At 46.1% G+C, this 24,615-nt stretch overlaps 2 protein-coding genes across 3 annotated transcripts in view; one reads left to right on the top strand and one right to left on the bottom strand.

Annotated features, from left to right (window-relative positions):
- The first annotated feature begins 281 nt into the window (after window positions 1–281).
- PCDH12 (protocadherin 12) lies at window positions 282–11,651 on the top strand. 2 transcript variants are annotated; one of them, XM_084854775.1, is made up of 4 exons: window positions 282–3,848; window positions 5,490–5,587; window positions 10,070–10,179; window positions 10,744–11,651. In XM_084854775.1, exons 1-4 carry the CDS (start codon window positions 1,089–1,091, stop codon window positions 11,136–11,138), a joined length of 3,363 nt encoding a protein of 1,120 aa, XP_084710901.1. In that variant the 5' UTR covers window positions 282–1,088; the 3' UTR covers window positions 11,139–11,651. The 2 variants fall into 2 exon arrangements, with proteins under 2 accessions (XP_084710901.1, XP_084710902.1); XM_084854776.1 differs by having other exon boundaries at window positions 5,493–5,587; window positions 10,744–11,594.
- Window positions 11,343–24,615, bottom strand: part of DELE1 (DAP3 binding cell death enhancer 1) — a 36,712-nt gene continuing 23,439 nt past the window's right edge. Inside the window, exons 9-12 of the mRNA XM_084851597.1 lie at window positions 17,406–17,548; window positions 15,458–15,619; window positions 13,282–13,441; window positions 11,343–12,522 (exon numbers count right to left, since the gene is read on the bottom strand). Coding sequence (XP_084707723.1) covers window positions 12,308–12,522; window positions 13,282–13,441; window positions 15,458–15,619; window positions 17,406–17,548 — 680 coding nt within the window. The 3' untranslated portion in view covers window positions 11,343–12,307. The remainder of the gene's footprint in view (window positions 12,523–13,281; window positions 13,442–15,457; window positions 15,620–17,405; window positions 17,549–24,615) is intronic.

Below are 24,615 nucleotides of genomic sequence, written 5' to 3'. Positions count from 1 at the left end.
ATGAAACTATTTTGCTCACATCTCCTTAATCGTTAAGGAACTGAATTTATATCAAGTATCTCTCTCCTGGGCCATGGGGTTTGTCTCAAACCAAATGATAGTTGCTGTCTAATGTTAGCATTCCACAAAGCCATAGGCCATACAAGTCCTCTAAATGAAACAATGCCTTTAACTATATTTGCTCACATTAATTGCTTGTTAGCCTCTCTTCTCCTTTTCTTGCCTCCCACATTTAGATTTTCAGCTCCTTGGGACATGCTTTCTTTTGCTTTTTTCCCTTTGTAAAATGCCATGCACATACCTGGTGCTCTATAAATAAGTAACACATACTGGATACACAACACTGTTGCTTCCTCATAGCTGGAATCTTCAAAAAGATTAGTGAAAAGGATGCCATGACAGGGTCACAGGTGAAAAAGTGTATGTGTGTTTTAGGGAGGGAGGAAGATAGGGCTGCCCTTCCTATCATATCCATAGGTGATAAAGCTAAGCTCTGTGCTGTGAAATACTTCATCTGCTCATTTTGGCAATGTATAAAGGTAGAAGAACAGGTTTTTCAGGCAGGGGCATTCCTAGAGTCTGCGCCAAAGCAGATCAGATTGATTAGCTTGTTTTGGCCTGTCCAGGTCAAGTACATAGTCTTGTCATCGTATCAGAGATCTGTATGGTGCCTCTGCTTTCTGGATGTACACAAAACCATTTCCACAGTTCCCTCACAAGCCCATCAAGGCCCAGCCGCTGTGCAGCTGGGTTCCTGCCTCCCCTTTCCTGTAGGTGGAGTTTCCCTAGGAAATGGCCTGGGCAGGAAGCTGGGTGGAGTATGTGTTTCCAAGAGCCAGACCGCACACACTCTGCTCTTCCTCAAGCCCTGGGACGGGTTTTTTTGGGCAGCACTAGCAAGGGAAGCATTTGGACAATAGCTGAGATTTTGTTCTTCCTGCAAAATCTGGAGATCTTCTTCCTGCAAAAAGGAAGGTGGGAACAGACCCTGCCTGACAGGAAGGCTCCAGGGTCAGTGTGGTGTTTTAAGCCTGTCTCGGGATAGCCAGTTTTCAGACAAACTCTGTACAGAGGGGTTTGACTGCACGATGCCATCATTCAGAAGAATGCTCCCGGTGTTATATGTTCCTGTATTGTGGTGGTCGTTTTCTCTGTTGGTGGATTGCCAGGAAGTTGCTACATTTGCCTTACAGTATCAGGTGCTGGAGGAAGTGCGGCCTGGGACTATATTGGGAAGACTATGCGAGGAACTTGGCTGGACAGAGGGCAATTGGGCCACAGGAACCTTCCAGTTGCTTCAGTCTTCTGCAGCATTTCCTATACAGATAGACCCTCAAGATGGTTTGCTACGCACAACAGGGAGGCTGAACAGGGAACAGCTCTGCCACCACAGAGACCCCTGTGTCATCTCGTTCAGTATTCTAGCTGCCAAATATTTAGCCCTGATCTATGTGGAGATTCATGTCTTGGATATCAATGACAATGGGCCTCGGTTTCCCCAAATGGCACTGGAACTGGAAATACCAGAAAGCGTATCGTTACAGACACGAATCCCTTTGGATCGAGCCCTGGACCCAGATGCTGGCTCTAATGCTCTCTGTTCCTACTTCTTGTCACCTAGTGAGCACTTTACCTTGGAGGTAACAGCTAGTTCTGATGGAACTCAGTGGGCAGAGCTGGTGGTACTTAAAGAAGTGGACCGAGAGCTCTCCTCTTCTTTTGAGTTGATCTTGACTGCAGTTGATCACGGAGTGCCCGCTAGGTCCGGAACTGCCTTTGTGACAGTGAGAGTGCTGGACTCGAATGATAACAGTCCAGTGTTTGCGCAGAGTTCTGTGACAGTGGAGATCAGGGAGGATGCTTTGCCAGGGACTCCTTTGATAAACCTCACTGCCACTGATCCTGACCAAGGGCCCAATGGGGAGATTGAATACTCCCTCAGCAAACATTCTTCTGAAGAAGTGCTAAGAACATTTGCCATTGAGAGCCAGACAGGCCGTGTTCTCCTGCAGCAGCCACTGGATTATGAGAAGAACCCTTCCTATGAGGTGGACGTGCAAGCCAGAGACCGCGGCACTAATCCTGTTCCAGCCCATTGCAAAATCTTGGTACATGTTCTGGATGTCAATGATAACATGCCTAATATTCAAGTTATCTGGGCAAGACAGGCAGGTGTTCTGTCGGAAGATCAGCCCAAGGACAGCTTTGTTGCTCTAGTGACAGCATTTGACCCTGATTCAGGCGATAATGGGCAGGTGGATTGCTACATCAGGCAAGGCGGTGAACATTTTACTTTGAAAAGGATCAATCCTGGCAGCTACATGTTGCTGACAAATGCCCCCTTGGACAGGGAGAGTTGGGCAAAGCATAACCTGACCTTGTTAGTCCAGGACCGGGGGAACCCCTTGCTGGCTGAAAGCAGACATGTCACTGTTCAGGTCAGTGATGTCAATGACAACTGGCCCTACTTTGAGGCAAATCATTACCATGTTTCCATTGCTGAGAATAGGGTACCTCCTTCTGCTTTGCTGACTGTCAGGGCCCACGATGCAGACACAGGCCTTAATGGGGAAGTTGTCTACAGGATCCCAGATTCTTCCGTTTCAAAGTGGCTCGCTATTGATGCCAGCACTGGGGAAATCTGGGCTCAGACAGCATTTGATGCTGAAAAGATGGCCAGCTTTGACTTCATTGTAATAGCAGAAGACTTGGGCCAGCCTAAGCGATCGTCCAATGTTTCTGTGAAAGTAGCTGTGCTTGATGTGAATGACAACTCCCCAGTGGTAACAAAGCCAGAACTGGAAGGTGGTTGGGCAAGAGTCACTGCTCTTGTGGATCCTGACACTGGTTACGTGCTGGTGCACAAGGACAAAGGGAGCTCCAGGCTAATCCCCTCAGCTAATGCTCCCTTGCTGTTCACTATATCTGCTACAGATGCGGATGCGGGCCTGAATGGAGCATTGCTGTACAGCATCCTGAGTGGCAATGAAGCTGGAATCTGTGTCCTTGACTCCCAGTCTGGGCAGCTTTATCTGAACAGCACCAATGCTAGCAGCCTTGTGGGCAATGAATGGGACCTAGAGCTGTCTGTCAGTGACAAAGGGGTGGAGCCACTCTGCACCAGAATCCTGGTGAAGGTCACATTCAGCAGACATTTTGAGCCCATGCTTGATTCTCTCCCTGTGTCTCAGCCCCTCAGCTGGCCTGCGGTGATTGGGATCTGCCTTGTGGGGCTGCTTGGCGTCCTTCTGGTCAGTTTGGGGGTGATCATGTCTTTGTGTAAAAAGGTGAAACATGGTAGCATGGCATACAACTGTCGGGAAGCAGAGCAGGCCTACAGCCAACAGCAACTGAAGAAGCCCCCCAAACCCATCCAGAAAGCAGACATCTGTATAGTACCTGTCATATGGCAAGAGGATGCTGAGCAACTTCAGGCTGGGATACAGACTCCCCAAGAAAGTGTCTGGGTTGATGCCTTGGGGAGGTCATGCCATATGACTCCTACCCTATATAGGACCCTCAGGAACCAGCACGTTCAGGGTAGCCTTGCTGAGTGGAACGAAGTATTTGCTCTCCCTGCTGTGCAACACAGACCTGTCTGTGCTCAAAGGTTCGGAAATCCCAGTGCTCAGGATGTGCAGCCCACTGAGTCATATTCTGTGTCCTGGTCCAAGGACCCATTGTCAGAAATAGCACCACGGCACCAGGGCAGACACAGCCCTAAGGCAGGCCCAGAGGAGGCTCACAGTTGCCAGCATATCGTGAGAAGCCTGGTGAGGCTCTCCATGGCAGCACTTGCTGAGCAAGGCCCTGGAGGACAACTAACCATGGAATTGGCCCCTGTGCAGGTAAGGGATATGGGCTGAGATATGGTAGATTGTGAGGAAATTGTAGGTACAATAGGGTAGTGCTGTCTAATGAGTTGCTTAAAGGTGATGTAGTATATTTAGTTATTGACATAAATTAAACTATGTAATGTTTTATTTTCCATTTCAAGGAGTTTGCTATGTTTTCAAGGTGGTAGATAAAAAAAATCAGATGCTAGCAAGCTGACAGTCTTATTGAGGGCCTTTCCCATTTATGGAATATGGCTGACTGGGTGAGCAAAGCATTAGAGAAGAGCAACAGAAGCCTGGCAAGCCACTGATAACTGCACAATAAGATACTTCATCCATTACTCATTTATTATACTTCCATACCACCCCATAGTTGAAGCTCTCTGGGCGGTTCACAAACCATTAAAAATACATTATCCAAAGTGCAAAACCACACAGACAACATATATCATTCAGCAGGTTTTTTGCACCACAGTTCCTGAGATTACTCACTAAAGAGCAAGCTGCAGGAACAATCAATTTGAGAAGTGAGAAATTAGAATTTTAGGAGTATTTATTTCTATCCTTTTTACCACAAGATTACTTGCAGTGCCGTCCTATGAATGTTTACTTAGAAGTAATTCTCACTGTGTCCAATGCAGCTGAGTAAGGTTGTTTAGGTTTTTAGTCTCAAATACATTTCCTAGATTTTACAAATCACTTTCCACAGGACTTAATCCAGGGGCAGTTTCTGTTTTATCCTTTGATTTTTGTTTTGTTTTGTTTACTATTCTTTTAATTTGTGTAGTGACAGATGTCAGAGAGAGGTGTGAGACAAAGAAATGGATCATCAGAACATGTAATATGGCCCTGTGTAGGTATATCTCCAAGCTGCCAATAGTAGGTGTTGGGGAAGATGTGTCTTAAGGGTTTTCACTTCTATTCAGGGCCCCTAGATTTACAAACAGCACCATTCTATGTATGTTTACTCAAATGTAAGTCCCTCTATGTGGGTAAGTGTGCACAGGATTACAACCAGAGAATCATACTTGTGCACTTGAAACTACTAAGAAGAAAATATTCAAACACGTTGCAAAGTTGTGGCATCTTAAAGACTAACAAAGTTATTGTGGCATAAGCTGCTGGGCACTACAGCCCATTAAATGCAGGAAATATCCTTAGTTCCAAGTATATATGTGTGTGTGTGTGTGTGTGTAGGATTGTAAACAGTGAGGTCAGTGTGAAATCAAATGCAGAAAGTCAAGATGGGGGTAATTACCTTATTAACTGGCCATCACCATATCTTGGTGTTGCTAAGCTAGTGAACATATGTAGGGTGATGATAAACCTTTGTCCCTGTTCAGCCCACAGGACAGCATGTTAACCCTCTTGATGAATTGTAGTTCAGCTGTTTTACGTTGCAATCTGTCTTTTGTTAACTGTCCATGCAGCTTTGTAGGGTTGAAGGTGGCTGCGGTGGGCATAACTGGCTTGGGGTGGATAGGTGGAGGGATCTCTTGCTACTGAGATCTTCCCCTTTGGGTGGATCTCAAAGAGTGGAGAACATCAGACATTATTAATAGCCCAGTGGTGCAAAAGGGGGGTGGGAATATCCTGTTAGGAAACAGCTTTGGTAGGAATTGTTTGCAGTCATTCACTTTTCCTGCCTTTCAGCAGATCTCGCAGCTGCTGTCTCTTCTGCATCAGGGCCAAGTGCAGCCCAAGCCCAATCACAGAGGGAACAAATACATGGCTAAACATGTCTGTTGTAGGTGAGTTTCATGCACGCCACATGTCCTAGCCTTATAAAACAACTTTCCTCCTATAGATAAGGTTGACTGTGATATCTGAGCCTTTTCCTCACTGGAACTGACCAGCCTTTCTCTTGCTTTTCTTTCTCTGCACATGTAAGGGTGCCACCTTTTTAACTTGCTAAATAACCACAAATAAGCCACCATCTCTCAAATTTAGCCCCGGCAATCTGGGAATAATAATACTGACTTACCTTTAGGGATGTTGTGGGAATCTGAGAGGGGGGTGGATTCCAGCGGATTCCCCCTCGCTTAGCTCCCTGGGCCCTGTTCGCCAAGCCATCGCCACTTACCAGACCCGTTCTCCAGGCACTCACACGGTCCGCAGGCACCTGGCAGCCATTTGTCCCCTCAGGGAGCCACCATTTTGCATAAAAATGGCAGCACAGGTTTCTCAGTAAAAGTAATGTTATGTAAATGGCCCCTTTATGGCTGCCATTTCCGTAACGTTACTTTTACGGAGAAACCTGAGCTGCCATTTTTATGCAAAATGGCAGCTCGCTAAATGGACAAGCAGCCCCATGGCACTCATCAGGCACTCACCAAGCTGTCCAAGGGCTAATGTGGCACGCAGGCAGTGGCTCAGCAAGTGCCCAGTGAACACAGACGGAGGTGAGTCCATCCATCCTTCCCTACCTACCTTACATGGTTCTTACACAGACCTGAGATACTGTCTGCAAAACATTTTACTTTATAAATGCTAAGCAGTGCTTGGTGAATATTGCTTGGCTCCATGGATTCTCCAGCATGGGGTGCTTCGGGGGTTGGTTTTGTCCCCCTTGCTCTTTAACATCTATATGAAACCACTGAATCGGGTCTTCTGGAGTTTTGGAGTGCGTTGCCATCAGTATGCTGCGGACATGCAACTCTACTTCTTTTCATCTTCATCAGATGAGGCTGTGGATTTGATAGCCTGGCTGCGACAATGGGAGAACTAGTAAACTGAAACTCAACCCAGAGAAGACCAAGATGCTGTTAGTGGGTGGTTCTTCTGACTGGATGGAGGGTGCTCAACCTGTTCTGGATGGGGTTGAACTCCCCTGAAGGAGCAGGTTCATAGCTTTGGAGTTCTCCTGGAGCCATCTTTGTCACTTGAGGCTCAGGTGGCCTCAGTGGCACCGAGTGCCTCCTACCAACTTTGTTTGGTGGCCCAGCTATGCCCCTGTCTGGACAGGGATAACCTGGCTTCAGTTGTCTATGCTCTAGAAACCTCCAAGTTAGATTACTGCAATGCACTCTACTTGGGGCTGCTCTTGAACATTGTTCAGAAGCTGCAGCTTGTGCAAAATGTGCCAGCCAGATTAATAACAGGGACCAGAAGGTCTGAGCATATATCACCAATTCTGGCCTCCTTGCATTGGTTGCCTGTCTGTTTCCAAGCCTAATTCAAGGTGCTAGTTTTAACCAATAGAGCCTTATACGGCTCGGGACAACAGTGCCTGATGAAGCATTTCTCTTGACATGAACCTACCTGTGTGCTACAATCAACATCTGAGGCCTTCCTCTGAGAGAGGCTCAGAAGGTGGCAACAAGGGAGAAGGCCTTCTCAGTGGTAGCCCCATAATTACGGAATGATCTGCCTGGCACCAACACTGTCATCTTTTTGGCACCATGTTAAGACTGTCCTCTGCTCCCAAGGCATTTGATGGGGAATCTATGTCAGTTCTTTTTATCAGGTCCAGTATCTTAGTGCAACTGTTTTAGCTGTTTAAATGGTTTTTAAACTTTGTATTTTAAAGTTTTTATCTTATGTTTATATTCTCTTGTATTTGTGGGTTGTAATGTTTGTGAAATTCCCAGAGAGTTTCAGCTATTGGGGAGTATAGGAATGAAATAAATACTAAATCATCATCATCATAACCTTTGATTAAATAATGACATTGTCCCATAGATAAATTTTCTCTGCGTCTATGGGTATGCAATATGCTGCCCCCAAACACCTTTCTTGGCACATGCCAAGGTGCCCTATCCCTCCCAGCTGGGACTGCTTCAAAGCAAAGTGAGGGCTTACAACTGCTGCCATCTTCATTTCCCCTGAATGCTTCTAGGCAACATGTGGGGCTCAGAGACACTCTTAAGAATGAAGATGGTGGGTGGCTGCAGGCTGAAACTTTCATCAACACACTCAGCCACCAAGAAGAGAAAAGGGTGGGAAAGGAAGCAGGATGCCTGCCACTTCTGTCAGCTAAGGGGCGGGGCAGGAGGGAGAAATGGCAGCAGTAAGCCAGATTTGGGAGGGGGGTTCAGGGAATCCAGGGGGATGGGAGAGCAGCAGGAAGTGGTGGGGGGACTGGGGAGCCAGGTAGGAGCCATCTGGGGGGTTGGGGAGGGTTGTGTCCTTGTATGAAAAGATGTGTGGGAAAGAGAGGGAGAAAGGGTTTAAGAGGGGATTTTGGAGGGATCCTGAAGAAGAGTGAGTGTGGTTTTTCATGTGTTTGCAGTGAGGAGGAGGAGGGAGCTGATGATGTGCTGATGCATATTTGTATGATGGATACACGGTGCTTGTGTGTGCATGTGCATGTGCAAATGGAAGCTGGCTGGCAGTGTGTGGTGCGTGTGTGAGAAAGACTCTATGGGTGGTGAGCTGTAGTGAGTAGGTCTGCGCATGGACCCCCTGATCTGCCTCGGAGGCTGCTTTGGGGCTTCCAAAGTAGGCCCAATTTGCTTTGGGCCGATTCACCTGCCGATCTGCTGTGGCCTAAGGAACCAAAGCAGGATTCAGACATCCGAATTCTGCTTCACCCCCCCCCCCCACACACACACACTGCCCAGCCCCTAGCTCCTTACCTGAGCCTTATACTGCCAATCTTCTTCCGGGGCGGGGGAGAGCCACCACTGCCATTACTGCCGCTGCCGCTGGGGGAGTCACTGCTTCCACCGCCAGGATAGCCGCTGCCAGCTCCTGGGCCCTCTGGATGCGTTTCAGCAGCCATCTTGTTGTTTGGGGGGGATTCTTAAAATGCCCCCCCCGAACAAGATGGCTGCTGGCACGTGTCCAGAGGACCCAGGTAAGGAGCTGGGGGCTGGGTGGCAGCAGCAGTGCAGCTGGGCTTCCAGGTCTCACCTCGGAGGCAGCCCAAAGCGCCCCACTTCAGGCCAAAGTGATGCACAGCCCTAGTAGCGAGAGTGAGCGTGAGGGTGGCGATCTACAGTGAGGGAGAAGACAGTGAAAAAGGGAGAAAAGATTTCCCATGAGCTTGCTGGCATAAGCGGGGGGAGGGGGGCACAAGAGTTTGCCTTCTGCGAAATAAATTTCTGTCAGCACTGTAAACTGTGGGTTCAAAGGAGTCGTTTGGCAAGCTGTGGTATGCCCCTTGCCATGCATACAGCCTTTTCGGCAGGTTTGCCTGTCCTTGTGACTCACCACACCTCCCTCTGCAGCCATCTGTGGTGGTGCCCAAGACAGCTTCTCAAATTGCCAGCTGTGCCTGCAGGCCCAAGAAGGCTGCCTGCCACTGCCTTGCTTTTTGTCTACAATCAGTTATTCTGAGTAATAGATAGAACTGTGTAAAGAGGTCAAAAGCCACAGTAAGAGAATTGGTAACTTGGTATACGGGAGGCAGAGCCAAACTAGATGCATGTTTGCATTTTTTTACGTGTCTAATTTTTACTTTTAAAATAATGCATGTGCATGTGTGTAAGCAGGTATGGGGGGAGGACCAGAACTGCAGTATGGAGATTTTTTTTAACCCTTTCCCCTTGCGTTGCGGTCCTGGTGAAAACTGTACACTCAAAGCTGCTATTTGCTCTGGGAAGGAAGCTGCCATTGTTGCCAACAACTTTGGGGCTGGGAGGTGATCTTTTGTTGCGAATGTGGCATGCGTGTGACAGTTACCTCTAAAATCTGCCATCACCATGCTAGTCCCCTTTATTCCTTATTGTCTTTAGTCATATGCATATATCTTGTAATGTACAGAAGACTAAACGAGAGAGCAGTGGACAGCGGCATTTCCCCCCTAGTGCTGTCAGTAGTGTCCCTCCTGCTGGCCTAAAGTCCTCAGTAAGTGCCTAACTGTGCTACTGGTGATCAGTGACACCAGTTCTGAACACAACACATTTCAGTAAAGTTGGTAAACACATGTGCTTGAGAGTTATCAAGTGTTGAAAAATGGAGTGATTGCTGCACATGCATGAGAGAAACATCCCAGGGAATTCCCCAGCAGCATGCTGGCATCCTGGTGGAGCTGCAGTACAACACCTTAGCACAAATAAAAGGCCCTTATGATGAAGGCTGCGCAAGATGTCGGAGAGCGTTCATCAGCAGATGAAGTTTGCTCTCCTTTATGGGAATCCTGCTGCTGCAGTGGTTGTTAGGCGTGTCACCGTGGGATCTGTGCAAGAACAGGGTAGATTAAGCATGGCAAGATATGGGATCTAGTTTCTCCTGTATTGGTTGGTGAAGGTCCAATCAACTCCACTGAATGGAGCTCCTTCTCTTCACAGGAATCCCAGCCCAAATGTTGAGGATCTTAGAACCAAGGAGGAGGAGGACAGCAAACATCATGACTTGGAGCTGTTTGGAGAGGAACTGGGAAACCTAGTAGACTCATCAGGTGTGATATGATTGAGCATGTGTTTTTTTTTCCATTTCAGTGGTGCGGAGCCTATGAAGCTGTATCGTGGCTGATATAGTACCTTCCTGTGCCCATGGCAGAATGGGGGGAACACACTCGCCAGCCTTATAACCATGTGCTACCTAGGGATAGGTACAGAAAGGGAGCAGCACATCACTAATGTTCTTCGTAGTGGTCAAGGTAGACCACTAGAAAATCCTGAATGTATAACTCACTCTGTTTCTGCTAGGAATAGGGAGGGACTTACTCTGCTTCTGCTAGGAATAGGGAGGGCAAGAAGCTGTGCCAGACACTGAAGTCTCTCTTCCTGCCCATTGAAAATCCTGTTGGGTCCCCGCTCCCCACAGCTTTTGAGATTTCACCAGGCATTGGAGCTATTAAAGGGTAGAACCTTGCATTTATTTTTAAAAAATGGGGGTTGAGGTTATCAGCATGCTGAATTTTGCAATATTTTTTTCATGGAATTACATAATTCATGCAGTACTGAGCTTATCCTTTCACAGCAGCCTAATTAACCTCCCCATTTCTTTTCCCATCCTGTAGGGCTGGACCTGGACCAGCTGACCGAGGCAGATCCACCATGGATGGGCAGGCTTTCCCTTCCCCTCTCAACTCACAAAGACAATGTTGTCTCACACAGTGCTCAACTGTTCTCGCCGACCCAGGAAAGCACAGGGCGCGATGAACGTCACACTTTTGAGACCTTTGGCAAAGCAGCTGCGTGCAAAGTGAACACAGCAGAGCCCCGGATAGCCAGCACCCTCCTCTCTGAGATGAGCACCCTGTTTGGAATGATCTTGGCTCAAGATGCCGACTCCCTGGTGCAGCAACTCTCAGCATGTGGCAAGACCCTGGACTTGGATGGAGGTGTTATGGGGGCTCAAACTGACCGTGCTTTGGGCAATAGAACTGGCAGCTGCAGCAGCAAGGGGGTGTGAAGAAACAGCTCTGTGCAGTCTGCATGCACAGCAGCAGAACACTCCCTTAAGAGGGAGAACGTCTTAGGCACGCCACTCCTCTTCCTCATCATATACCATCAACCGGTCCTTCTGGCCTTACCACGTACCTGCTCCTCATTGACACGGAAGGAGAAACGCAGAGGTGCTAACCAAGCTTCCTCATGAAACCTGCTGCAAGAAATTGGCATGGAGGCCTCATTTATTGCCAGTGTTGATGCAACAATGAAAACCAATTCAAAGCAGACATTTTTCTCCTCATTTTTGAACTGTTTTGATGACAGCTGGGAGCAAGAGAAAGAGCTGTGCTCTAAGGTATAGAAATACTGCTTCTTTGTCAAACTGAGCCTCCAGCACGCTTTCTTTCTTTTTTAATAATAAAGATGAAACTCTCAGGAACTAATATTTTACTCTTTCAAGAATAAAATCTACTCCTACACTCTCTGTTTCTATTGTAGCACATTAAAATCCCCTTTCTATTAGGGAGAAGATTCTAATGCCACACTAAGTTTATGAAGCCTGTGACTAGAAACCATTTGAGTGTCCTTTGTGCCCATGGGTTGGATAACTACTGGCATCTTTCTAAATTCTCCTTTTCAAATTCAGTAGCTCTAGCCTGCTAGTGAGTGAAGATTAGGACAGACTCAAGTTGTATCAGACACTGAATCCTGCTTATTAGGTTCTGTAAGCCACACACATTCATATTACGGATTTGCTTTTATGGACTGAACAGTTACCTGTTTCCCTTCATGATCAAATGCTACTTAGATGGATCTTCTCCAGAGTACTGCTGTTATGATGCTGAGGAAGTAAAGACCAGGGTTTGATAGCAACCCTGAACTTTGCAGGAGATCCTGCCCATAGCAGATGAACACATTTGCTTTCCTCAGGGTACCAAATGGTATGTGAGAGCAGAAAAGTAAATGAGATGAAAATTGGTTACCCCATCAGAGCTGCTTTATTTGGCTGCAAGATTCATTGATAAAACTCACTAGCTGCAATTTATTTGGAGAACTATCAAATACAGAAGAGACGGAAATATATGCCTGCGATGTTCATGTCTTTTTGTTTCTTAAAAGATGACAGTGCTAGCCAGAACCAGAACCATTATCTTCCAGGGATCTGAGGAGGAAGTTCCCTCATTAGTCATGTTAGCTAATTGCTATTCCAGAGAGGGCACCTGGGAAAGCTGGACCAGGCATGCAGTTCACAGAGCTACTTGCCACATCCCTGAGGCTTCCTGTGCTCCAGGAGTGGAGCAGGCCCAGAGCCATGTGAGAAGTCAGTGGCTGATCCAGGCTCTGAAGGCAGGGGCTGGATGAGGACGTCTTCACTGCCAGTGGGAACTGACACCAGCGGTGCACAGCTGAGAGTGAGAGAGAATATCACACAATCATTACCACTGCAGTAGCCTACATTCTCAAGGCAAAACACAGTGGAGATGGTAATAGAATAACCCTTTTTGGCCCTGTCCCAACTTGCCCAAAAGTTGAGTATTTCCCCTATATTTTTTTTTAATCTATTTCTTGGCAGGCTTCCAGGGCAGAAGCCCTCCCAAGGCAGTGTACAATGCTAAAAGACGTAAAACCAATACAATATTAAGAGCAATCAAAACACAATAAAATAGCGAGAACACAATAAAAACAGCAATAAAAACCAGTAACAAAACCAGCAATCAAAGCAGTGACATAAACAGCAACAGCAATCATATCAGGAAAAGGCCAGAGTAAAATAGTATGTTTTCAAAGCCTTCTTAAAAGCCCACGATGATAGAGCATGGTGGACCCCAATGGCAACTTATTCCAGAGCTGTGGAATACGTTGCCATTCTCTGTACTGCAGAGAAGGTCCTCTCACGTGTGGTCACCCACCAAACTGCTCTCACAGGTGGGCAAAAGAGAAGAGCCTCTCTTGCTGATCTTAAAGTATGGGCAGGCTGATATGGGTAAAGGTAGTCCTACCCTTCCACCAGGATCTTTCTTCTGGGCTATGCTCACTTATTCTCCAGTAAATATCATCCCACACTCTCCCCACCCCTTCGCCATGGCTCCGCATCCCTTCGCCATGGCTCTGCATCCCTTCACCATGGCTCCGCATCCCTTCGCCATGAGTCCCAAGCCCAGTACCTGCTATCTCCTCCTGTGTCATTGCTTCTATTCTCTCCAGTGAAGGCTTGTAGTTTGCAGCAGCTGCTTGCTGGTAATGCGTTCTAGCTCTCAGCAGGTTCTGAGGAACTCCAAAGCTCTTCTCATAGCCAACACCCAAATGAAACCTGCTTGAGGAATCCTACATGCAAATACGCATGTTTAAGAGCCTATGTATAAACTAGAAATATCAACGCAACCATACGTGCCTGATATGTGATCTAATTCTTAGAATTACAAATTCTAGAACTGTAGCCATGAGCAGTCCCGGGTGTGTGTGCGCACTCATATTGGAGACCAAGACCCAGTATTCACATTACTCTGTTATGCAGCAGTGCTGCTGCTTAGTTCAGTTTGGGGGGGATGGTTCTTTATTTGGAAGAGCCACGGCATGAACTGCTCCCACATGGCCTTCTCTTGGCATGGAAAGGAGCTGCACCACTAGGTTTCCATGTTCCCAAGGTAATGTGATGGTTTATTTGGTATGAGCAAAATGATTTAGTGTGCAATTCTATGCATGTTTAGACAGAAAAAGTTCTACAACTCCCAGCATCCCCCAGCCCAGGGGAAACAGAGCCATTTCACCAGCCCTACTGAAAGACTACATCTCCCGTTTCTCCCTTCCCATCCCTTTTTTCTTGGATGTCTTTAGATTGTAATCCTCCACACAGGGATTGTCTTGTTTTACTGACTGCATGTAAGCCACTCCGGAAGCCTTTTTGGCTGAGAAGTGGGATAAAAATACTTTAAATAAATATCTGGAATTTGATAATGAGTATAGAATTCTGATATTCTTTTCTAGTTGACAGTTAATTAGGCATAGATGCTTTATAAATAGTGTGTTCTCTATTAATACTCCACTAATACTGAAACAAGACAGATGCATACACATATGCTGATAGTGTGATCACAGGCATGGATCACTCTGGAAAAGTTGGAGATGACTGCCTATGCTTGATGACATCATTCCCAGTGTTTGATTAATAAGTGAATCAGTCAAACATCAAACATTTTGCTTAGTGACCCTCTGCACTGGTCTGACTGCTTTTCTGTTGCATGTACCCACCCAAACTGGAAAGCAGGCTTATTCTAAAGAATATCTTACCCCACCCTTGGCTGCCATATGCAAGTACTTCTGCACACTCTGCTTGCCAGGATGCATACCCTTCTGACAGAGCACCCCAAGACAGGCTTGTGTCTGCCACAAAGAAAAGTGTTCGCTAACATTTCATACCAGGCATCTAACCTTCCCTGGCACTCTTATTAGAGCAAAAGGACCATGATCTAGCCAAAGTTAAGCACTTTTAGGTTGCAATCCTAAGTACACATGCCTTGATATAAATCCCATGGAACAGAACTCCAAGTAGTGCTTAGGAAGTGCATTAAGTGCTTAGACATGCATGAAGCCCTGTTATTTCAATGGAAGAGCTAAGCACATGCTTACATTTCTCCATGCACCAGTGGAAGTTTATTATTATTTTTTAAAGCACTTAAGCTCTAGCTACATTGTGTCTATGATGAGTAACTATCTCAGAGAAGCAGGCAACTGTCATGTAGACAAAGAACCCCTAATACAGAAGTTGGCTGCAGCCTGAACATGGCCTGCTGGCCTCCAAGAGATGAGAACTGTCAGATCTCTGTCAGAGACAATGCTTAAGCTGTCAACACTGCCTTCTTTCTTCCTAAGTTCTGATTCGGGATATACTCTGTTGGCATGCAGTGCCCACTAAAAATGGTGAGATGTGGCAAACCTGGTTAAGTCTATGCTTGACTAAGTAATTAAAATGAAAAGCCCAGCCAACAGTGCTCATTTTTACTTAACAAGATCGTGCAGTATACAGGCCCATTTGCTTTAGTGAACTGAGGTGTGGGTGCCAGGGAAGAATAAAGGCTGGATAGAAGCATAGAACCCTACTGATCTCACTATGCTGTCTGGTCAAACACAAAGCAAAAGTAGCAGGTAGATGCCCAACCTGCACTAGAATGCACTGACTAAGAGAAACCAGGTGGGCATGTCCTCATCTAATCATGCCACAGACAAAGCTAAACTGTTAGGAACAAAGGAAGGCATTCTATGTTACCTATAACTGCCAGCACCTTAATGAGACCCACTTCTCCTTTTGAGCACTATACCAGAACCCTGCTAGCTGATATTCACCTGGGTCAGCCCCGCAATGGCTGCCTGATCCAGCAAACCCACTGCTTCCTGTACATTGCCATCTTTGTCTGTTCCAGGATAGCGGTAGAGAAGCCACTTAGCACAGCGGTGTTGGGCCCTGGTGTGCCCCTGGTGAGCTGCCCGCTGATAGTAGAGGACTGCCTAGGAACAAAGAGCATAATTGGAGAAGGGGTGTGCCGCCTCATGTGACAAGTATGACAAAGGATAACTAACTTCCTCAGCAGATGTCCCTCCTTCCCTGCTTCAGTCCAAGACCATTCAGAAGAAAACTGCCAGGCATGTTACCCCCAGTTCCATTCAAGAGAGAACTGCTAGGAACTGGGAACTAACTGCCTACAGGGAAAAAGAGTCTCCCACGTAACCCTGAATTCTATCTATTTAATACAGTTATCTTGAATGAAAACTCTGCCGCTTGTATAGTGTAAGAACTCAAGAACCACCAGGCTGGATCAGACCTATCTAGTCCAGCATTCTGATGCCTATGGGAAGCCCACAACCAAGACATGAGCACAATAGTTCCCCAGCCACTGGTATTGAGAGGCTGATACTGGAGGTGATATATTTCTGTACCCTCCCTTTCCACCATGAAAATGGCACTCAAGTCTTCTAACAATCATAGGAATGAAAAATGTTAAAATAAAAACTTGTTTAAAACGATAAAGCAAATACATGTGCCTCTGAAAGTGACATTACAAAAAGAAGGGCGTTCCCCCAAGGTCATAAAACCCAGGCAGGCTCATATGGGAGAAAGTGGTTTTCTATAAGCCCTCAGACAAGTCCCAGGGTTGCATTCCATTCCAGGGGCTGCATGCCACAGGTGGGCATCTCCTCCCATAAACAAGAGGGTCAGGCCACCCTACATGCACATACATACATTTATTTATTACATTTCTATATATTTAACACACACAGAGCACCATTAGGCTTGGGAAAAGCCTACTGGCTCCAATGGGAGGCTTTTCCCAAGCCTAATTACAGTGTGGGGGTGCAACTGAGTGGGTCAAGGCTTCCTTCTCCAGATACAATCCCAATTGTTCCCATGTGGCAATAGCATTGGGCACCAATGGAAAGCTTTTTCCAAGCATAACTGCAATGGGGGAGGGTGTGTGTGTCACACAATATGGGGAGGGGAAGTTGAACCCTTTCCTCCTAAGCTGCAAGCCCCCCCCCCCCCACGGCAATTTTTAAGCCTATGCTGCTGAGGGGGCAAGGAGGGGGGGTCCTGTTGGTGCAGCTCCATAGGCCGCATGCAGCTCCATGGGCCAGAGGTTTCCACCCCTGCCCTAAGCATATGAAAGTGTGAAGGGTTGTCCTTTGCAGCCAAGGTCATAAGAAGAAAGGGCAGATAGCCTGGAAGATAGAGGTACCGGCATACACTAAGTTAAAGGTGTGCATTTACTCAAAAAGACAAGGATATGCCAGGCAAGGCAGGAGTGTCCCAATCCCCAATGGCCCTTAAGGCTGCTGCACTGCAAACAGCATTACAGCCATATTTTCATTCCTGGGGTTACAAAGCCAATGTGTGAAATGAGTTGTGGCAGGTATCCCGCTGTCACTTTTTGGGTTGTGATTCATCAATAGCGAGACAAATGTACTTGTGAGCACATGCTAGCACAGTAATGGTCTCTGTGGGTATATATGAGAGAGATTGGTGTACACTTGAGAGCTACAGCCCTCTTTCTCTCTCCTTATATAATCTGCAGTGCTGTACACACATGGCAACTTCTATATTCCTATTTTGCACACCTTCATGACAGGGAAGGCAGGTATTCCTCAGGGGATAATGCAAATGTCTTGGAATTGTTCAACATATCCATGTGTCCCAATACATGCTGTACACTACCTAGCTGACTAATGCGCTCTTTCCCAAGTATTCTGCATATAGAATAAATATACAGGCCAAGTAATATAAAAGGGATTGGAGGACCTTGGCCAGGTTCTTCTTGGTGCCTCTTCCATGTTCATAACACAGACCCATATTGAACTGAGATTTGCTGTAGTTCTGGTCTGCAGCCAGCTTAAAACAGGAAAAGGCAATTCTGTGCTGCCCATCCTGCATATTCTCAAGCCCTGGGAAAAAATAACAAAAGATTCAGGCAACATGGGCACAGATTCATTCTTTGAAAAAAGGTGCAACTGCCCTCTCTCGTTAGTACAGGAGAAATACCCTCAGAAGGACATCCAGCTTCAGACCTCTAATTTAGAGGCTATCCTGCAGTGAAGATGAGAAAATTTCAGCTTCTCCTGTTATGTACCTTCAAATTTATTTTCATACAAGATCCCTCTACATTACACAAGAAGATATGAAAGTTAAGACTTGCTGTGTCAATTTTACACATAAAATATACAAAGAAAACATAGATCATTAACATGGAAGAGATTACTATGTGGATGCATTATGAAGTCTGTTGCTGTTATACAGTGCAATAACCCAAAGGAGAAGGTTCCCAAAACACAATCAGTACAAAAGATAAAGAAAGGAACCATACAGTTATAAAGTGGGTATAACTGTGATAGTACAATATAAATATTGTATGATTGTTATTAAACGATTACAGCTGACTTCCGGTGAAGAAGGTGAAGTGCTAAGAAGCAAACCACAGCTGCTCCCACCCATGCTTGACAATGCAGCATAATCTTGCCTCTGTTGGGCTGCATCTATCCCACAAAACCCCACCCATGATCCCTAAGACCCCCTGAACACAGGGAGGGGACAAGTTTGAAACTCATCTGGCTCAAAGCACTTCCACAGAAACTGGGAACAGTCCAGGGGGAAAAACAGCACAGCAGGCCTCTTAAGCCCGACAACCTGGGCAGAAAGCAACAGAATGGCATTTAATAGGGATAAATGCCAAGTTCTGCACCTAGGAAAAAGAAACCAAATGCACAGTTGCAAGATGGGGGATACGTGGCTCAACAACACTACAAGCGAGAAAGATCTTGGAATTGTTGTCGATCACAAGCTGAATATGAGCCAACAATGTGATGTGGCTGCAAAAAAGGCAAATGCTGTTTTGGGCTGCATTAATAGAAGCATAGCTTCCAAATCCCGGGAAGTACTAGTTCCCCTCTACTCAGCACTGGTTAGGCCTCATCTGGAGTACTGTGTCCAGTTCTGGGCACCACACTTTAAGAAGGATGCAGACAAACTGGAGGGGGTTCAGAGGAGGGCAACAAAGATGATCAGAGGACTGGAAACAAAGCCCTATGAAGAGAGACTGAAAGAACTGGGCATGTTTAGCCTTGAGAAGAGAAGACTGAGGGAAGATATGATAGCACTCTTCAAGTACTTGAAAGGTTGTCACAGAGAAGAAGGCCAGGATCTCTTCTTGATCATCCCAGAGTGCAGGACACGGAATAATAGGCTCAAGTTACAGGACGCCAGATTCCGGCTGAACATCAGGAAAAAATTCCTGACTGTTAGAGCAATACGACAATGGAACCAATTACCTAGGGAGGTGGTGGGCTCTCCCACACTGGAGGCGTTCAAGACGAGGCTGGACAGCCATCTGTCAGGGATGCTCTAACTTGGATTCCTGCATTCAGCAGGGGGTTGGACTCGATGGCCTTGTAGGCCCCTTCCAACCCTACTATTCTATGATTCTATGAACCTCCACTGCAGAAAGGCCTCGCCATATCTGCCCCCTGCTCTGCTCCCCGGAAGCAAAGGAAAAATCAGAGGGATCCATCTGATGTACCTCCTACATCTGAGGCACAGCACTCCTGAATCAACGTCCCCTGGCCATCAAGCATAAACGAGCAAGTATAGCACCCCAGCAGCCACCTTAGAAACGACTAGGCTGAAACGGGATCCCTAGCAGCACAGAGCAACAACAAACCCACAGGACAGGGGACCCTACTCCACCCCTAGAGAAAACGCTACATGAAGGGGACATACTTGAAAAAGACCTTCCCCGACACACACACACACACACACACTTTGGGACAACAGAAAGCCCAGCATTTTATAATAGTAGAGAAAGTCCCCTCTTTTTGCTCAGTCCTTTTCTCCTGTCTGCTAGATAAGATTCAGACTGGTAGCCTCCCTAATATTTTCCCTTCTCTTTCTGAGATTGGCCATATCTGCTTATTGGTCTCTGTGCTTCAGCCTCCCAATTCAACCTTTCCTGGCGTGTGATATCTTACTGGAACCACACCAAAATCAATAATAAATAATACATTGAGACCTGTACTTACATTACTGGCCCCACTTTAACATGGGAAAATCTACTGCCAAAACTCCGTTCAAACCACCCTTGGACACCTCTACTCAAAAAGACTCCACTTACACTTCAAATCTCTCTGCAGAGGGGGAATCCCTTAACATTGTTGAGATAAATCTCAGCAGACATATCCTGTCTGAAATCATATGCTGCCCTTCTGAAAATTGAGGTGGAAGATATTAAAACCTCCTTGACTACTCTGGGCACTAGGATTAAGGCAAGAGAAATATGAATAGCCTCTGCAGAGGACAGAGTAGCAGCATTAGAGAATACGGTGGATAAGATGAAGAGGGAACAAACCAAATGCAAAATTAGTGGATATAGAAGGGCACTCTCGATGCAATAATCAAAGAGTGGTGGGGGTCAGAGGAGGAGTGGAAATGGGTAACCTGACCACTTTTATACAGGCCCTACTTAGAGAAATCCCACACCTCCCAGACAACTATGAACTGGACATTGAGCAAGCACACAGAGCTCCAGGACCACCACCCCAAGATAATAACAAGCCCAGGCCATTTATTACCAAGCTCCTGAAGCATCCAGTACGTGATGACTTGCTGAGGAAGGCAAAAGAGCAAGCTCCATTAACTTGGGGTGTGGACCAGCACAGAATAAGTATTTTCCCAGACTTTGCCAAGGAGGTAGTAGACCAACAGAGAGCCTTCATGGGAGCACGGGCAATGGCTCGTGAATGCAACCTTCAACATTTCACAAGATTCCCAGCAATCTTCTGTATCCAGCAAGGGGAGAGGATACGCACATTTCGTTCCTCGGCAGAAGCAGAGGACTATATTTTAAGTCTGGACCCGCAGCGCCCCTACCCAGAAGAACAACAAGGAAGGAGAAGAAACAACAATACTAACAACCAGAAAGAGGAAAGGAGAAGGGGAGGAAGAGAAGGAAGGAGATGAGGGGGGGAAAGGGAACGGAGGGCAAGGCAGGAAAAAAGGAAAGAAGAAGAGAAAAAAAGAAAAAGAACAGAAGGAAAAGAATGGGAAAAGGAATTATTAAGACATGCATTTAATATCTTTCATGACTTTGAGGGCAGGGAACATACACAGCCCCTCTTGTTGAGTACTCTGGGCATCACCCAGAGCATGACTTTAAGAGGAATACTCAGCCCCATAGATGAGGCTACATTGAAAAAGAATTTTTCTACTCCCCCCCTTTTCCCTTAACAACAAATATTCTATTGAACATCGGGGGGGGGGGGGGGGCTCTTATCCTCCCTTCACCTGACCATGAGGACTTACCCAGGGAAGCATGGAAAAATCCATGCCTATTTTCCTTTCCATGGGGTGGGTATATCTGCTCAATTATATATGAGGGAGTTAGGCAACTTGTTAAACATGGGGTTTCTATGATCAGCAGGAGGTTTATAGAGCTGAGACATTTGAACTCTGCAATAGGGTGTGGTGGGGGGCAAAGGGGGGTTGGCTCATTTTTCGCACCTGGAAAGCCAGGAAGTTACTGTTCTTACCAGGAGGAGCAGGGAGAGTACAGCATGGAATTTGTTCCATTGCTTTATTTGTACTTGGGGATTTTGTCTTATACCTTGTTAAGGTGCAGGGGTTTGTTGAAAAATTTATTTTATCATTATGTAGGTGTTAACCTATTTACATTTTCTTTCCACTCCACATATGGAGCCAAGTAGCTACATGCAGAAAGCCACTCTCAACATGCAGTCATGAAAGCAATAAAACATCTGTCCTGGGGTTTCGCCTCCTGTATGTGCATCCTATATTTGGATCAGTCACGCCTTCCTGGTCGTAGGAAATGATTCACATTGGCATCAAGGCCTCTCTGACTTTGCTCCCCCAGGGGACTGGCTGTCACCTAGCTCCAATGCAACGGGCAAGGTATTCTGTCTGATTGTCATACCCTTACACATCTCAAATGCTTAAAGTGATAACATGGAACGTTAGAGGTCTGGGCTCCCCTCATAAACATAAACAGGTGTTAAGGCTACGGAAGCTCCATGCAGAGACAGCATTTCTGCAGGGACCCACCTGCTCCCTTCAGATGCACATAGGCTCCGGTCCATGAGGGTGGGGGAAGTGTATGCAGCTGGCTCCTCAAAAAAAGCCAGAGAGGGGCGGCAATACTGATCCGAAAAAACATGAACATACAAATCAATCAAATTGTAGGGGACCCAATGGGCCGATATTTATTGCTAGATGCAGGTATAGAGGGGCAATCCTTAATTCTGGTAAATTTATATGGTTCACAAGTTGATTCGGTACAGACGTTGACAGAATGTGTTAATAAGATAGTTGCTATGTCTCCCCCCCCCCCCCAATATTCTATGAGACGGGGATTTTAATGAAATTCTAGACCCTTTATTAGATAGAAATACCCCTCTGCCAACTAAACCACAAACAAGCATGAGAGCAGCTCTACTGGATTATATACGTGATTTTTAACTAATCAACCCTTCGAAACTTATCCACCCCTCAGACAGGGAATATACCTTTTTGTCAGGAGCACATCATAATTTTTCTAGACCAGATTATTTTTTGTTGTCTGGCACAATGGCCCCGTTAATGAGGGAGGTAAAAATAGACAGTATCATTATCTCAGATCATGCACCAGTAACATTGCCATTGCAACTTAAACGTTCCCCTCCCCACAACCGGTCATGGAGGCTAAATACGTTTTTACTCCATGACCCAAGTTTTATACAACAGATGAAAGAGGAAACAGAGGAATTTTTAAAGTTACATCAGGGATCACTCTCAGCCCAACTAACTCTCTGGGATACATACAAGTCCTATATTAGGGGTAGAATTATAACAGCAACTTAAAGAGCTTGAGACTGAGCTGGGAACTCTAACAGATTCTTAGAACACATCGCCCACCCCCTCTTTACTACGTAAGATGCAGAGAACCCAATTTGAAATTAACAAGCTCCATGCCCTAAAAGCAGGGTTTTTAATGCAATGCACTAAACAAGAGTTTTGGGAATCGGGAGAGTAGGAAAGCTCCTAGCCTATAAACTGAAACTAAACACTTCACAGAGGGCATTCCCAAGTATCAGTTTACCTGATGGTTCTCATACAATGGATTCAGGAAAAATCAATGACGTCATCTGTATTATCAAAACCTATACATGAAAGAAGGGGCAAGTACTACAGCAGATCCAGGCCCTTTCCTGAACTCCCTTAACCTCCCCACCCTGACTCAGGCCAAAAAGGAACTTCTGCAGGCACCGATATCTTCAGAGGAAGTTCACCAAGCGATGGGCTCAATACAAACAGGTAAAGTACCACACCTGGATGGTTTTCCAGGGAAGTGGTATACAGCGTGGGAGAGACACTGACACCCCCCCCCCCAGGCTGTTGGACACATACATAAACTCCTTGTTGTGGGCAGACTATCAGACTCTCAATATGGGGCTGCAATCTCTATTGTCCCTAAGGGGGGCAGGGACCCAATGTTGGTCAATAACTATAGGACTATTTCCCCCATTAATGTAGACCTAAAAATCCTAACAGCCATATTGGCGGAGAGAATGCAGGGCATCATTAGAAGTCTAATACACATTAATCAAACAGGGTTCATTCGATGCAGACAGGGAGCAGATAATATAAGAACAGTTATAGACCTGATTTTCTCTACCCCACCAGACGCACCACAAAGTGCCCTAATTGCCATAGACGCCGAGAAGGCCTTTGACTGGGTCTCCTGGGACTTCCTTATTAAAACATTAGAAGCCTCTCAATTTCCCCCTGAGTTTATAAATTGGATTAATATTCTATATCACTCATCCACCTCGAGAGTGTTAACCAATGGCTTGACTTCTAAACCTTTACCCATAGAAACAGGGACGCACCAGAGCTGCCCACTGTCCCCCTCATTCTTTGTCATTAGAACCATTGGCCTGTGCACTGAGGGCGAACCCAGAAATCACAGGGATTAGACTGGGTGACAATGAACAAAAATTATTATTGTATGCGGATGATGCCCTGGTGTCCCTTTCCAACACTCCAAAGTCCCTCCCTAAGCTAATTTCCACACTAAACCAATATAGAAAAGCCTCAGGTTACAGAATGAACTGGGAGAAATCAGAGGTTATGCCCCTAGGAAGCCCACATAGCAAGACAATTTATTTGGAATGGGGATTTAAACTTAGTGAAGATTCAAGTATTTAGGTCTCTCCATCCCTAAACTATTAAATAACTTAATGCCATATAACTTAGATCCCCTAATGGAGCAAATAAAACTGGACATTGAACGATGGAAGGGACTCTGATTAAGTTCGTGGGCTGAAGTGAATAACATTAAAATGAATATCCTCCCCGGGCTGATTTACATGCTAAGGAGAATCCTCTTCAAAATATCTAAAACCTATTTTAATCTTGTGGATAAATTATTTAGAATGTTCTTATGGAAAGGAAAAAGAGCCAGGTTCTCTATTGCAAAAATGAGACTCTCAGTGCAGGAGGGAGGCTTCGGTCTGCCAGACCCAGGCACCTACCACACTGCCCATATTTTAACACAGGCATTGCACTGGTCTGAACCAAAAGGATTGGAAACCCCTATCTGGGTGGTGGTGGAGGGGCAAGCTTTGGAACCCATGCCTGCATTACAGGCATTGGGCTCCTTCTACGTGCGCCCTGGTCGTCACCAACTCTGCCAACATGTGCCAACTGGGACTGACACTGAAATTTGACCCTCACTCTCATGTGGATCTCACGCTTTGGAACAATCCCAACATAGTTGTAGGGCATAGACAAATATGTTGGAGACATTGGCTTACAGCAGGCATTTTTTCATTAAACCAGTGGATAGAGGAGCACCAAAATTCTGTAAATTTTGAATATCTATCAATGACAGCTCCCCTCCCACACATAGCTAGGTGGCAGCTACTACAATTGCAACATGCTCTCAGAGCTAAATTTGGTCCTGCTGCCT

This window comes from Heloderma suspectum, chromosome 4 (genome assembly GCF_057233095.1).
Source record: "Heloderma suspectum isolate Gila_16-S chromosome 4, 16-S_ref, whole genome shotgun sequence".
In the NCBI taxonomy this organism is placed as follows: domain Eukaryota; kingdom Metazoa; phylum Chordata; class Lepidosauria; order Squamata; family Helodermatidae; genus Heloderma; species Heloderma suspectum.
This window is presented reverse-complemented; position numbering and strand designations above follow the sequence as displayed.

Excerpts from the sequence above, each read along its gene's own strand:
- PCDH12 (XM_084854775.1), top strand. The coding sequence starts at position 1,089 with ATGCCATCATTCAGAAGAATGCTCCCGGTGTTATATGTTCCTGTATTG. Across the intron at positions 3,849-5,489 it reads TGGAATTGGCCCCTGTGCAG|CAGATCTCGCAGCTGCTGTC; the intron begins GTAAGGGATATG and ends CCTGCCTTTCAG. Across the intron at positions 5,588-10,069 it reads GCTAAACATGTCTGTTGTAG|GAATCCCAGCCCAAATGTTG; the intron begins GTGAGTTTCATG and ends TTCTCTTCACAG.